General features: G+C 40.9%; 1 protein-coding gene across 1 annotated transcript in view; it reads right to left on the bottom strand.

Annotated features, from left to right (window-relative positions):
* Positions 1 to 6,877: 6,877 nt before the first annotated feature.
* SLC38A1 (solute carrier family 38 member 1) overlaps positions 6,878 to 14,284 on the bottom strand; it is a 51,198-nt gene continuing 43,791 nt past the window's right edge. Inside the window, exons 11-15 of the mRNA XM_052640440.1 lie at positions 12,177 to 12,277; positions 9,721 to 9,839; positions 9,022 to 9,163; positions 8,833 to 8,930; positions 6,878 to 7,052 (exon numbers count right to left, since the gene is read on the bottom strand). Of these exons, the coding sequence (XP_052496400.1) occupies positions 6,951 to 7,052; positions 8,833 to 8,930; positions 9,022 to 9,163; positions 9,721 to 9,839; positions 12,177 to 12,277 (562 nt within the window). The 3' untranslated portion in view covers positions 6,878 to 6,950. The remainder of the gene's footprint in view (positions 7,053 to 8,832; positions 8,931 to 9,021; positions 9,164 to 9,720; positions 9,840 to 12,176; positions 12,278 to 14,284) is intronic.

Raw genomic sequence — 14,284 nt, 5'->3', positions numbered from 1 at the left:
CAACATTTTAGGAATCAGTCAACTAAAATGGACTGGAATGGGCGAATTTAACTCAGATGACCATTATATCTACTACTGTGGGCAAGAATCCCTTAGAAGAAAAGGAGTAGCCCTCATAGTCAACAAAAGAGTCCATAATGCAGTTCTTTGGTGCAACCTCAAAAATGACAGAATGATCTCTGTTCATTTCCAAGGCAAACCATTCAATACCACAGTAATCCAAGTCTATATCCTGACCAGTAATGAAGAACTGTTACATGCTCAATTTTCTGTAAATAATTCAGTTGGTTGGAATAACATTGTCACAGGAACAAGATTATTTTTAAAGCCATAAACAAATATGCATTTCTGCTTACTAGTAGAACTGGAAACATTTTTTAAAGTTTGGACACTTGAATATAAGCTTCCATGAACTCTCAGTGTCCCAAAACACTGACAAGTGTGGCAAATCTCTCTCCAACAATCCCAAATAGTGATTTTAGCAAGTACCCAATTACTCCCCTTGCCCTTTTAGTTAGTGTGTGTGTGCGTGTGTTCAGTCACTCAGTTAGGTCCAACTCTTTGCAACCCCATGGCTCCCCATCAGGCTCCTCTGTCCATGGGATTATCCAGGCAAGAATACTGGAGAGGATTACCATTTCCTCCTCCAGGGGATCTTCCCAACCTAGGGATCGAACCCGTGTCTCCTGCATTGTAGGCAGATTCTTAGCCATTGAGCCACCTTTGTATTGTACCCTAGAAGAATGAACACAAAAATTCATAAATGCTTTATTCCAGGTTTTAATGCTTAAAAACTATGTTAAAAGAGCAGCTTTACAACAGAACTTTTTACATGTCTTTATTTACACCACATCCTGGGGGGAAAAAACAAAACTATGTGTTTAATCAACCATGAATGACCAAGTTTTCTGACATGTGACTCACTTAAATCATCCATCTGAAACTCATTGACAAGGTTTTACATTAGTAAATCAGTGGTGTGCTACTGGTAGATGAAGTCTAGAATACACTGAACTCTAGAGAGTATTTTACATACCAGCGATCAAGATTCAAGTCTTTTGGGAAAAAAAATTACTTAAGACATCCTATGTTGGCGTGGACACTGAAAAGGCAAACATGCAAGACTTTCAAAAGCTTGATAAAGTAATACTTTTTTTTTCTTTCTTTCAAATTTGTGCTCACAGTTAATTTTCAGGTCTTTCCCTTTCAAAGGGATTTGGGAAACAGAAATTCAATTTTGGAAAAAAAATTCCTCTTCCCCAACATCTGTTTTCATAAATACTGTGTAGTAGTATCAGTGTTAACAGTGAAACAGTATTGTGAAGAAATAACTTATTATTCTGGGTATTCTATTTCTATACAGCAATAATTTGGGTCTAAAATGTTCCTTATTATTTGTAGCTCAGAGGACTAGCTTTGAAATAATTAATCTTAATACCAGTATAAGAAATCAACATAACTATTTCTCAGACATTTCTTTCTCTAAACAAGTAAGATTTGTAGGTTCCAAGTTTACTTTCAGAGAACTGTTACCTGGGAGAGAATGTAAATTTTTCTAATTCCCAAACAAAACCACTAATATCAATGAAGACATTTATTCTTGATACGCAGATACTAGCAACTTCTATTTCAATGTGGATCAACAACTTCAAAAATATACAGCCTCCTATTTATTTACAATGTATTTACATACAAATGAAGTATTTCCTACAATAAGCCTCAACTGCATAGATTCTTCCTTTAAAAAACACGAATTCAAGCCTGTATGCACATGGGCCCAGTTTCACAGTCCTTCCTTATAGAAAACTCTAAAGAAGGAGGTCTGAGCCCTGTGAATTTTACATGCTTTTCAAGAACTTTTCCTTTAAGATTTAGTGGTATTTTTCAGTTGTCAGCCACCCCGTCCCCAATTTTGTATCTGAAAACCTTAGATCATTATAAAGAATTCACTGTATTTTAGAGGAATGGTGTTCTGTTGCTAAAAGATTCTCAGATTGGCCATTCCTAAGGAAAACATTAACATCTTTAAATGATAAAATCTCAATCTTTATTTTGAAAGTGGATAGAAGTTTACCATGAACTGGAATGGAGGAATTACATTCTTAAGGTTTACATCCTAAGCCTCAAGCCAATTTACATTGAAAAACAGAGGGAAACTGATGGCTTTTGCAATAAAAGCATAAAATCAAATACCTGATCATTTCACCAATCTCCTCCGCACCCCCGACCCAACAAGATGTGCCATGCAGCACTCTGATCCGCTGAAAGAGTGGAGCACTAACCTTTTCAGAGCAGTCTGTAACCCCTTTCAGCAGAGAACTTCCTTTAAAGGGAGGATAGGATTGATCATCGTATGATGAACCCAAACATTCTAGAGAAACTTCTGACCTAAATTCACTATTTCCTCCAACAAAGGGTATATCTTTTAACTGCTTTCAAAAAAGAAAAAAAAAATCTAAAACACCTCATTTTCATTTCTTCACAGCTGCCAAAACTGTAACCTTACTGTGTCTCAGGCCCCGTGCAGGCAGCCTTATTTGCAATGATGCACCTATACCAGCATTTCCAGTGGGAAGGGGGCTGCATTTCTCCCCTCCGTAAGTCCTGGTTCCCATTCTTATCCCTCAAGTCCCAGGAACCACTGTCTGAGAATGACAGATAGGACTAATGGGGAGAAAAAGGACAGATGAATTGGCTGTGTGGGTCTCTAACTGGACCTGTGCCAAGATCACTGGGAGTGATTATAAAATACAGTTTGCTGGACCTCCACCCCCAAAGTTTCTGATCTTATTTGGTCTGGGCTGAGGCCTGAGTATGTGCATCCCATCGAGTTCCCAGGTGATGCTGATGCTGCTCATCTAGGGAGCCCCACTTTGAGGAACACTGACTTAGAGGCTTGAATCCAACTCTAGAAAGAAGCTAATTCTGGGGTGACTACTAAGGTGTCCTCTGAAATACCATGACACCTTATCGCAGCCATTAGTCCACCCCAAGCTCTATGGCCATCACCCACGTATGTCTTTCTCAACAGGGTCTGCAAATGTAAGAGGAAAAGTGGGTAGGGAGGTTTTTACCCCTCTTTGACTATTGGGCAGTTAAACTATGACTTCCTAGCACTAAATCCATTGAAAGTGCTGTGTGCTGGCATCAGCGACTGGCATGCAAGAGAAGATACACAGTGACATCATCCATGGTAGTGGGCGTGAAGGAGATAAACTCCAGGAGTAAAAGGTCCTACAGACAGAAGCAGGCAGGCCAGGTCTGAGCCTCCAGAGAAAGGGGTGGCAGCGGAAGATGTCCCTGGTGATGTACGGCCCACCAGAGGACCCCTCCTCCTCCTCCTATAAGATCTCTGGTTGCCCTGGACCTGGTCCCCTTCCTTGGCTGGGGACCCAGCTGTAGGCCATCTGGGCACTTCTAATTGGTGGCTATTCTGGTGCCACCACCCAGCAGGCAGTGTGAGGTTGGAGCGGTTGATCCAGATTCCACTAACAACACGAGGGGCAGATTCTCAGCAACTCTGAGCAAACATCTGCTAGGAACAAAATCATATTCATTGCTTTGATTCCTTAGCAATCTTGTTAATATAGTATCCTATTTCAGCTAAACTATGAGTTTAGATCATCTTTTCTTTGATTTCTGAAGGAAAATACATTTCAGGTTGCAAACAACCAACCGACAGTTCTGCACTACGCTCTGCCTATAAGCTGGCTCTGCACTAGCTTATAAATTGGGGACTGCCTATGATTAACAAGACTGAATTTCTTTCCTGTACATATGCTGCTGTCCTCACTTCCAATAAGTAACATGAAGGAAATTAGGGATTTACAGTGTGCTATGTTATTACAACTAGAGAACAGTTTATACCCCAAAGCATGAACCTAGCACTGTCCACTGGTGCTGAGATCCCGTCTCCCCAAGGAAAACATGCTCCCAAAGGCTTAAGGTATAAAATTCGTTAGTCTACTCACATAGCAGAAAAACTTGTACAGCACTTGACTGTGTGATTTAAATTCTACCTAACATCTGTGGTACATGTATTTTTGGCTAAGGGTTCACTACTCTGAAGAAGAATAAGAACAGTACACTTTACAGCTAATCCCACACAAATCATGAAATTAATCACTGATATCTGACAAATTACAGTAGGGTCTATTATATTGTCAACAATAAACTTAAATAAACATACAAAGGTTTTAAAAACCTGTAGTAGTGCAGACATCAACAAGTGCCTCCTCTAAATAAGCATATTTTAAATAATTTAAAAAATCCCGTTCTGACACATAAAACCCAAAGATCCAAAAATATCACTATACATCCCAAGAGCTAATGATAATCTTCTAAACTGACTGTATGGGCAGAAAGTGAATTTTTATAAGTTAACGAAGAAAACAGGAAGTAGCCTAATATAGCTTGCAAATGAAATTTGTATTTTTTTAATGGAGGGTCATCCACTATCTTGCTATTACATGACTGGGCGCCCCCGGACAAGGTCCAAGGCCCATGCATCTTGTTTGGTTGAGTTTCTCTTCTGCTTATTTATGGAAGACTGTTGAGAAGGACAGAAATGTCTGTGGGTTTCACTGGGTTAGGAATTCATACATAGGTAGGTACTCATTTCTAAATACCTGAACTCTGATCTCTGTGGATGTAATTCTGGAGCATGACATTAGAAGCTATGATGATACTACTAAGACAGGCAGAAAATAATCTTTCCTTTTCCCCCAAGAGGGTCAGGAATGATCCTGATGCTTGCTTTCTGTATGGGATATTAGTCTGTAAAGGGGAGGGGAGAGTTCTGTGTTACTCCTGGTAAGTGTGGAGGCCTCAGTGCAGGAGGAACAGAGCCCAGAGTTAAGTGCCTCAAAACTCTGCCAAGAGTCTGTGGTTAGAGGCTACTTATCTCTGGATAAGAAATCTGTTCAGTGAACTGACGTGTTTGTTGAATTCAACCAGGATGTAGATATAACACAAGCCCTGTTTCAAGAGACTAGCTCACAGGGTACACATGCTTCTCGTTGTGTGACACAGACAATCCAAGCACGGGTGATGGCCCAGCACAGGGGGAATGTGGTACTGGGTTTCTATTCTGTCCCCAGTGCCTTTCCAAGCTACCGTGCCCCAAACTTCTCTTCTTCTGCAGTCTCTCGGGAAATTCCTTCACTTGCTTTTAGGAGAGGGGCTGGGGTAAGAGTGTCAGCAACTCTGTCCCCCATGTGGGTCACATCAGGTAGGCAGTGACAGCCCACCCTTGACCAGGGATGAGGAGAGGGACAGCACTGCCACCAAAGTCCCCATCTTGGGGGAGAAAGGTACACAGTGCTTTCATCACATGCTGTCCTCAAAATCACCTCTGAAGGCTCTTTTTCTTTTTTCAAGACTGGACGGATGGCTAGTGGAGAAGAAATAGGAATGAGGCTTATTTAAGGTACAAAAATCTTATATTTGCAATAACCTAAATTTATAGATACAAAGTGTTAGTCGCTCAGTTGTGTTCACCTCTTTGCAACTTCATGGACTATAGTCCGCCAGACTCCTCTGTCCATGGACTTCTTCAGGCAAGAATACTGGAGTGGGTAGCCATTCCCTTCTCCAGGGGATCTTCCCAACCCAGAGATGGAATCAGGGTCTTCTGTACTGCAGGCAGAATGGGTTCCCTTGGTGGCTCAGACAGTAAAGAATCTGCCTGCAATGCAGGAGACACCAGTTCAACCCCTGGGTGGGGAAGATCCCCTGGAGAAGGGAATGGCTACCCACTCAGTCTTCTTGCCTGGAGAAGTCCATGAACAGAGGAGCCTGGTGGGCTATAGTCCATGAGGTTGCAAAGAGGTGGACACAATTGAGCAACTAACACTTCCACTTTCATAGGTATAAAACAAATATTTTAAAGACCCCCCCCCCCCTCAAAGTACCTAATATAAAACAGGACTTACTTTCCCTAGATCAGCCTTGGTTAGATACACATGATTTTCTGTGCAAAAAGCTGATGGACATGAGTAGAAGCTGCTGGGTTTATAATTAAAGAAAATGTTTTTCCCCCTTCAACAATATAGTTGTTGGGCTGAAGGCTATCTGCATCTGAAAAATATTTCCTCATGCATTTTGGACAATCTTTTTGTAGGACTCTTGCTTCTCAATTTGTTATAAAGATGTCGTGGGTCTTCCCCAACAAAAGCTGACTCAGATTATATAGAGTAACTTTGACAGAGGGAAACAAAACTTCATTTGCTAGATAACCCATATGTGTAGTTCAGTATATTTACCAAGGTAAGAATCATTCCCACCCCTTTCCGAGCTGAGAACACTCGCTAGAGAAGGTCTCTGCACAGAGTGGATGGAATGCCAGCGAGGTCATGAGCTGCTGAAGCTCGCCTGCCAGGTGATCAGAGCTGCCTCAAATATTGGGCATTCTCTGATCCAACAAGGGTATGTGCCCTGTGACTCTCATCTGATTATCCCTATGTGCTATTTTAACCAAAATAGGCAAATTATTTACGAAACCATTTTTTTCTGTAAAGCAAAATAAATATATACAATTCAAGATTCTTTTCTCTGCTAAAAAGGTACAGATATAAGCTGAACATCAGTAGGAAAATTATTTCAGAATCTGGATGTACAATAAATAAACACGATGGATGATCATGTCTTCAAAGTTCTAAGAGGCGATGAAATCACAAAAAAATAGAGTTAGTAGAGTGAAAAACAATCAACTGTGAAAAGTACTGGAAAATATGATTGCATGAAATTTGGAACCAAAAAATCCACAATCTTAAAATTGATCCCCAATCCTGGAGGGGCATGAGGCATGATAGAAACAGGTCTCTTGTTTTGCTTCCAAAGTATTATTTCATTGTGTATCTTGTAAATTTCTGTTTGCTTCTGTAAACTTGCAGACGAAGTGATGAAGGGTTGCTGATGCGTGGTAACTTGACGGTTTTTCTCAGCTGGTCTCAGTGGCCTTCGTCACCACTTGATGAGTAGGCCCAGTCGTAGATGACCAAGGGAATGCTTACCAGGGAAAACAACACCCCCAGACCCAAGAAAAGGGCAGCCTGGAGTAACAGAAAGGCAAGGGTTATTTTTAGGGAAGCAAACATTTTCCACGTACACCTGGGAAAAAACGAAAATGATTTCCCTCTCTTTTCGTGTCCCCTCATATTTGGTTGGTTACATCTATTATCGAACTGTGAGATTCTTTCTAAAGTTTCGTGTACCTGATTCTCCAAGGATGGGATACTAAGAAAAACTAGCTGTTTTCTCTGTATTCTGCTCTTTGACTTCATGGTCATCTTTGAGTGAATCTGCTCTACAACTGACTGGGTATTACTCTTGCTAGCTTCTTTCAGACTAAAGATGAAAACGAAAAAAAAAAGATCATCCTTCGACAACATACAGGTCATGTCATCAACCAGCCTAGTTTATCACTGGCAGGTAAACATTTCTGTTTGAAAAAGTGTTAAAAGGATATCTAAAAGCAGAGTAGATTTGATCGAGTGAGACAGGAAATGGGTATACAAAATTAAATGATTTCTAGGGTTGATGCAGGCCCAGGGGGCAGGTTATTAAATCTAAAATCTGGAGAACACAAGCTTTTAAATTGCTTGGTGCTGAGAGTTTCCAACGAGAGCTGAAATTCAGGGAGAAGGATGAAGCGTCATGAGAGCCAGGGCGGGCTGAACTGGAGTCTGGAGAAGGAGACACTGTTATGGGAAGGGGAGGGGGCGGAGAGTGGGGTTGAGAGGGTTGCATCCAGGCTCACCATCACCGGTCTGGTGTAACTCCCAGTGAGCCCCTACATAGACTGGATCTCTTGTTTAATGCTATTTGGTAGATCTTCCCAGTGGTTTTATAATGGGAGCAAGGTTAGAGAGGCCCAGAGATTCGTGATTAGTAGGTCTCCACCACTGTCAGATTGAATCTTAAGTTTACTACCAAAATTTAAAAAGCAAAAGCAAAAAGCAAAAGTCCGCGACCAGAAGACTGGTTCTTCCTCTCTATTCTCATGAAGCCCCCACTGGTTAGATTCAGAAGGATTTGAGATTTACGGCTTTAGGGATAGTCCTGTTGGGGAAGCAGATGCTCCAGTGGCATCAACGATGCTTCCTCCAAATACACAGGGATGTTCCCCCGTGCCTACACCCCTCACTGGGGTCTGTTGACTCAGGTAACGTGTGTGACTGGAGTGCTTACACTATCTGGGAGGGCGGCCGAGAAGCCTTCTCCAAGGCCAAACATAATGGTGCTCCAGAAGGTGCTCATGTAGCAGCCACTTCACCCCTGCTTCCCTCACTGTCTCCAAGTGCACCACCTTCAAGATGCCCTTGAACTTCACCAGACCTGGAAACAAGAATTCCAATATGGAAAGGTAGTTTCTGAATCCAGGTCTGTTGCTCCAAGCATTTCTGTCAAATCATAAAAAGACTCAATGCTAACTCAGCTGTTTCAATTAAGGCATTGCAGGTTCCCTGGGCTGATGGATGGAGTTACAGGACCAGGGACTATACAGAAACAGTGGACTGCAGAAAAGTTTGAGTCCCTTTCCACTTCAGATCTTGCTAATGACAAGGCATCACCCTGGAGAGACAAAGGATGATCAATGTCTAATTTCTTGGCTGGCCACTCTGACACAAACGGAGCAGAACCTGAAGATATTTTGAGGGCATGGAGAAGATCCTGATATGATATTTTAAATTTCCCGAATGGGCAAACACTAGGATGGTTGCCTCCTTTTGAGGTCACTGTAAGTACTGGTTGGTGGAGATGGACTATTTACCTGGGACAGTTCAGTGAAAAACAAATTAGAAAAATGAGAGTGGCCGGCATGAGACATACCCAAATTCGCTGAGTTCCCTTATCCCCATCTTGGCTTGTGATTTTTAAATAAAGAGATGAAGGAAGAATGAAAATAAGCATATTAGCAGATGTAACGCCTGGAAAATAAGAAAAATTGAGGTTACCATTGTGAAAGTTTAACTTTCTAAACAGCTATCATAGAATAAGCGGCAGGTCAGAAAGCCATACCAACGACTCCAAAAATATCCTTCATGGAGGGTATGAAGATCACCAACAAGTTCATAATAACCAGGAGTATGAAGGTCACCGAGACATGGTGACATAAATTAAACTTTGTTTTCTTAGACAGTTCAAATAAAGAAGATCGAACCTGCAGAAAAAAAAGGCAAAAGGTTCTGTCATGCCTCCAGCTCGATGCCTTTTGTGTTTCTCATCAGTTACGGACGGACTAGGGTGTAGGCATTTGGACATGTTCAGTCCACACCTCGTGAGTTTACAGATGGCTTAACTGTCTGGGGAGCCAGGGGGCTGGACATAAGATGGAAAGTCCTTTTCTTTATGAGTAGGTAGTTTTCTTTTGCAGGGGGCGGGGCGGGGCGGGGGACAGTTTCTATTTTATCTGTCACTGAGCACTCTCTTCTGGTCCTTCTATACTGCCCTGCCTTGGATGACTGGGATTCAAATAGTCTATCTACATTTCTCTGTAAGGAGGAGGGATAGATTAATCAAAATTAATTCATCTGTCAGAAGCCTACCCTAACTCACTGATCCTACTTTCTTTCCAAAGACCCTTGAGATTCTTCCCTGAGGCAGTTTCAATGATGCAGGAATTCCCCACAGCAGCCTTGCTCTGCAAGCGGCTCCTGAAGGCAGCACGGAAGAGGAGCCCTCAGCTTTTCTCAGATTGCACTAAGGCCTTTTACTCACCGTGAAAAATAACACGGGCACGGTGAGAATGACGGCCACAATGACTGCCAGCCGTACCGTCAGGATAAGGATGTCATCCTTACTCTGATACTTGTGGAGGAGGTCGGACTGCACGTTTTCTAAAATGAGGCGGAATGTGAAAGGGCGTTAAAACAAGACAGAAGAATTATCATGGAGTGACGGGTTTTCTGAACCACAAAGGATCTGTAAACTAAAGGAGGCAAGGAAAGCAATGTTCTGGGGACTGAAATGTCTATTCAGTTTATAAAGTTGAAGAGCAAAATCCCCCATGTGAGACATGCCCCACCTGTCCATACCTGCAGCAAAAAAGAGTGTAAGAATAATCACCAGAAATTACACAGAATGTAATTTACACTTAACTAAACCTAGGAGTGAGCTGAGGTTAGGAATACCATACAGTTGAAACACAAAGCCCTTCTTCATCTGGATTCTCTTCAACTTGGTGCCACTCATCCAACAACGTCCATCAGCCTCAGTCTAGCTGTGTGGGCTGCAGGCCACCTGGAGCCTCTTTCAAAGACTTCTGTTATCACTCAACATCCAAGCAGAAGTGCCCATGGAACTTCACTGCTGCAAGGAACTCATTCTTCTCTTCCAGATATGTTTTCTTCATAAAGCTTATATACCAACCACTTTGAACTTTTTCTTAACACTGAACTTTAGAAAGTGTCATTTCAAAGACAATCAAAGCTAGAAAAGCAGTCACTGAGCAAGAAAAAGCTCACCCCCGCCCTTTTTAAAAGAATAATTGCTGTTTTTTTAATATTTATTTTTATTTATTCACTTGGCTATGTCAGGTCTTAGTTGCTGTGTGTAGAATCTTTAGTTGTGGCATGTGGGACTTAGTTCCCAGACCAGGGATCAAACCCAGGCCCCCTGCATTGGGAGCGTGGAGTCTTAGCCACTGGACCACCAAGGAAGGCCCACTCCTGTCTTTTCTTAATCGATGACTGTACAGTAATTAGTTGTAATTTGGATGTGCTCTGGAGAGGAGCTAAGCTCAAGGTCCTTCTACTCTGCCATTTTGTCTCCAACTCAAAAATCCACTCCTTTGACTAGAGATAGTTTCGTTCCTTTCCCATCTCAAGGTTCAGGGTGTGGAATTCCAGTTCCATTTAACAGTCTGGGCCAGAGACAGGTTTCAATTTTAGAAAAAGGAACCTAGATTATAATAAAAATCTCCTTAGTTGTAATTTCCTTGATTCAAAATTCATAACCATCTAAAAACAGCTGAGCTTTTTTTCTTTGACCTAAGAGTATTGAAAGGCTTTGGTATTCTATTCTATGTGGAAAAAAAATGGATTTGCCAGAAAAAAATCATAGCTTGAACAAGGCAACAGTGAGACCAGTCAACCAATATTAGCCTCTCTCTCTCTCTTTCCCTCCCTTTACCCACCCCCAAGCCCTGCAACTCTGCAGGAAACCTGAGAACACCATCTTTATGCAGAAATTAAATGTGGTATTTATGGATTCCTCAGACAATGCTCTTCTCCACTGCTTGTGAAAACAGTAATTAGGGAATTCCCTGCAGGTGCAGTGGTTAGGAGTCAGTGCTTTCACCACCAAAGGCCTGGGTTCAACCTCTGGTTGGGGAACTAGGTCCTACAAGCTGTGAGGATTCTGGTAATGGTAATAATACAACTGTATAATCAGGGAAGCCTTTCCAGGCTGAATTAATCATCTCAAATGTGTTTAAATTTTGAGACATTTGTGTTTATGAAAAAAATAAGAAAGAAATGTTATTTAATAGGGAATGTAATGTGAAATTTATTTATTCAAATTTAAACCAGGTCCCAGACTGTAATGATAATGAAAGCTGTTAAATAAACCTGCAGGATGACTGGAATAGGAGAGGATGAAGAGGCAGTAAGGTAGACTATTCATACAGGGTCAATACAAGTTACAAATGAACCTCTGTTCTTTTCTATATTTCATTTAACTCTGTCATTGCTTCATATTGAAGCAAAGCTCCACCTGCTGCTGAACAATCAGGTGTTTTATTCTTAATTAACGCACAGTGTCATGAGTGTAGCACTCTACTCTTTCTCACTTTCAAAATCTGTCTCTGTCTCTCTTTTCTATTAATGGAAAATGACCCAGTTCACAACAGCAATTAGGAAAGCCTGCTCTGATATAGTTCTAAACCTTCCTTAGTAAAGGTGACATGCTTATAAAATGCATTTTTTTTAAGGACAGTATTAGGAGAAAAAATAATGGCATGTTGTTTCAGTAATTATTCTATTGCATAGTCAGCATGAATATGTAAAGGAACCATAGCCATTTGCTTTAAGCAGAAGAAAAGATCAGTAAAATCAATGGATAGATTTGTTGCTTTTGGGGGTTATCACACTGAGATATCAGTACATATTTTGATACTGATTTTTAATAATTTACTTACTATTACCTATATTTAGGTACTGACAGAAGGTACTTACCATAGAATGTCAAGTAGCCAAAAATGGCAGTCAAGAAATACATAACAAACATGGCAAAAAAGGAGATATTTGAAACCATCTGCATCTTTTTCTGTGATCGACTAAAAACAAAGAAAAAGAAATTTGAAAAATTAAAAACCATGTTATTGAATGTAAGCACAAATATTAACCCTGAAGAATGGAACTTAACATTCTTTCTATCAGGCTTGGGCTGACTTGAGCTGCTGTAATTACCCCCAGTAATTATACCAAATATGCCAGTTTCCAATAACCTTCTTTACACTGATTGGGTATTGTGAGAGAAAGAGCCATGGAACAAACAATCCCTTGAATGTTCTTCCCCATTCTTCTGAAAGAATATTGCGTTCTCATCTGAAGGGCAGAGTGTATTTTTTTAACATTTGTTTGATACTATCTCCACACTCAGGATGCACAGGAAAAAGGCAGAATAAGTTTCAATGCTGTTTTCTTGGCTCCAGAGATCAGGCGCTGAGCTAGAATTTGACTTTGCGAGTTTTGTCATTAAAGCTGCTATTTAAGGTCTGATTTTCCCACCGAATAGCCTCAGGGAGGGTTTCCCAGGTGGCTCAGTGGGTAAAGAATTCACCTGCAGTGCAGGAGATACTGGTTCCATCCCGGGGTCGGGAAGATCCCACGGAGGAGGGCATGGCCACCCACTCCAGTATTCTTGCCTGGAAAAGTCCCATAGACATAGGAGCCTGGCAGACTGCAGCCCACGAGGACGCAAGGAGTCAGACTGAAGTGACTAAGCACGCACGCACTCACACAGCCTCAGGGAAGCCTGTATGTCTCCACAGCAATTGGTGCCCAAGAACTCACAGCTGGGATAAGGAAAGCCTCTCTCTCTCTTAGGTTAAGTTTTTCTTGGGAGTTGGCATGAACCTCTAAGTTTCTTTAGCTGCCTAAACAATTAATCTCCAAGACTTGTACTCAAAGAGTAGGCCACCAAGAAGCACGGCATTTGACTATGTCATAACACGAAGTATGGAAAACAAGACAAACTGAGAAGTACCCACATAAGAAAACTACAAACTAAAAGCAGGACTATGAAGTTTAAAAGATGCCGAAGAAACCTTAAATATAAGATCATAAAGCAGGACTAATGTATGCAAAGATAGGCAGATGTAAATACTTCAAAACTTAGTCATAAATCAATTTAAAATGAAAGAGGAACAATCATGAGTGAATTCAACCCTGAATAACATCATCTTTCTTTCAAAATGGAAACAGATAACTATACTGTTAATCTTTTCTGAGCTTAAGACTATGCCATGATGCCTATTTCAAGAAACAAGAAAAATGTCAAACAATCTACCCTGACACCTAAAGAAACTAGAAAAAGAAGAACAAAGTCCAAAGTCAGTATAAGAAAGGAAATAAAAATGAGTGGAAATAAATAAAATAGAAACTAAAAATAAAAAGACAATAGAAAGGGTCAATGAAACTAAGAACTGATTCTTTGAAAAGACAAACAAAATTGACAAACCTTTAGCCAGGCTTACAAAGAAAAAAAGACAGAAGGCCCTGATAAATAAAATCAGACACAGAAGAGACTAAGTACCAACAAACACCATCGAAATACAAGGGACGAGTATTATGAAAGTTATACACCAACACACTGGACAACCCAGAAGAAACGGACAAATGCTTAGAATCATATAACCTTTCAAGACTGAGGCATGAAGAGACAGAAAATATGAACAGACCCATCACTAGTATAGAGATTGAAGCAGTCAGCAAAAACCTCCGGAAAAACAGAAGTCCAGGACTAGAGGGCTTCACTGGTGAATTGTACCAAACAGTCAAAGATTTAATACCTATCCTTCTCAAACTCTTCCAGAAATTTGAAGAGGAGGGAATGGTTCATAATATATTATGAGGCCAACATCTTTGTGATACCAAAACCAGACAAAAACAACACAAAAAAGGAAAATTGCTGGCTATTATCTCTGATGAATATAGATGCAAAAACCCTCAACAAAATATCAGCAATGACAAACCCACAGCAAACATCACTCTAAATGATGAAAAATGGAAGTTATCCCTCTAAACTGAGGCAGAGGACAAGGATGCCCACTCTGACCACT

This window comes from Budorcas taxicolor, chromosome 5 (genome assembly GCF_023091745.1).
Source record: "Budorcas taxicolor isolate Tak-1 chromosome 5, Takin1.1, whole genome shotgun sequence".
Classification (NCBI taxonomy): Eukaryota; Metazoa; Chordata; class Mammalia; order Artiodactyla; family Bovidae; genus Budorcas; species Budorcas taxicolor.
This window is presented reverse-complemented; position numbering and strand designations above follow the sequence as displayed.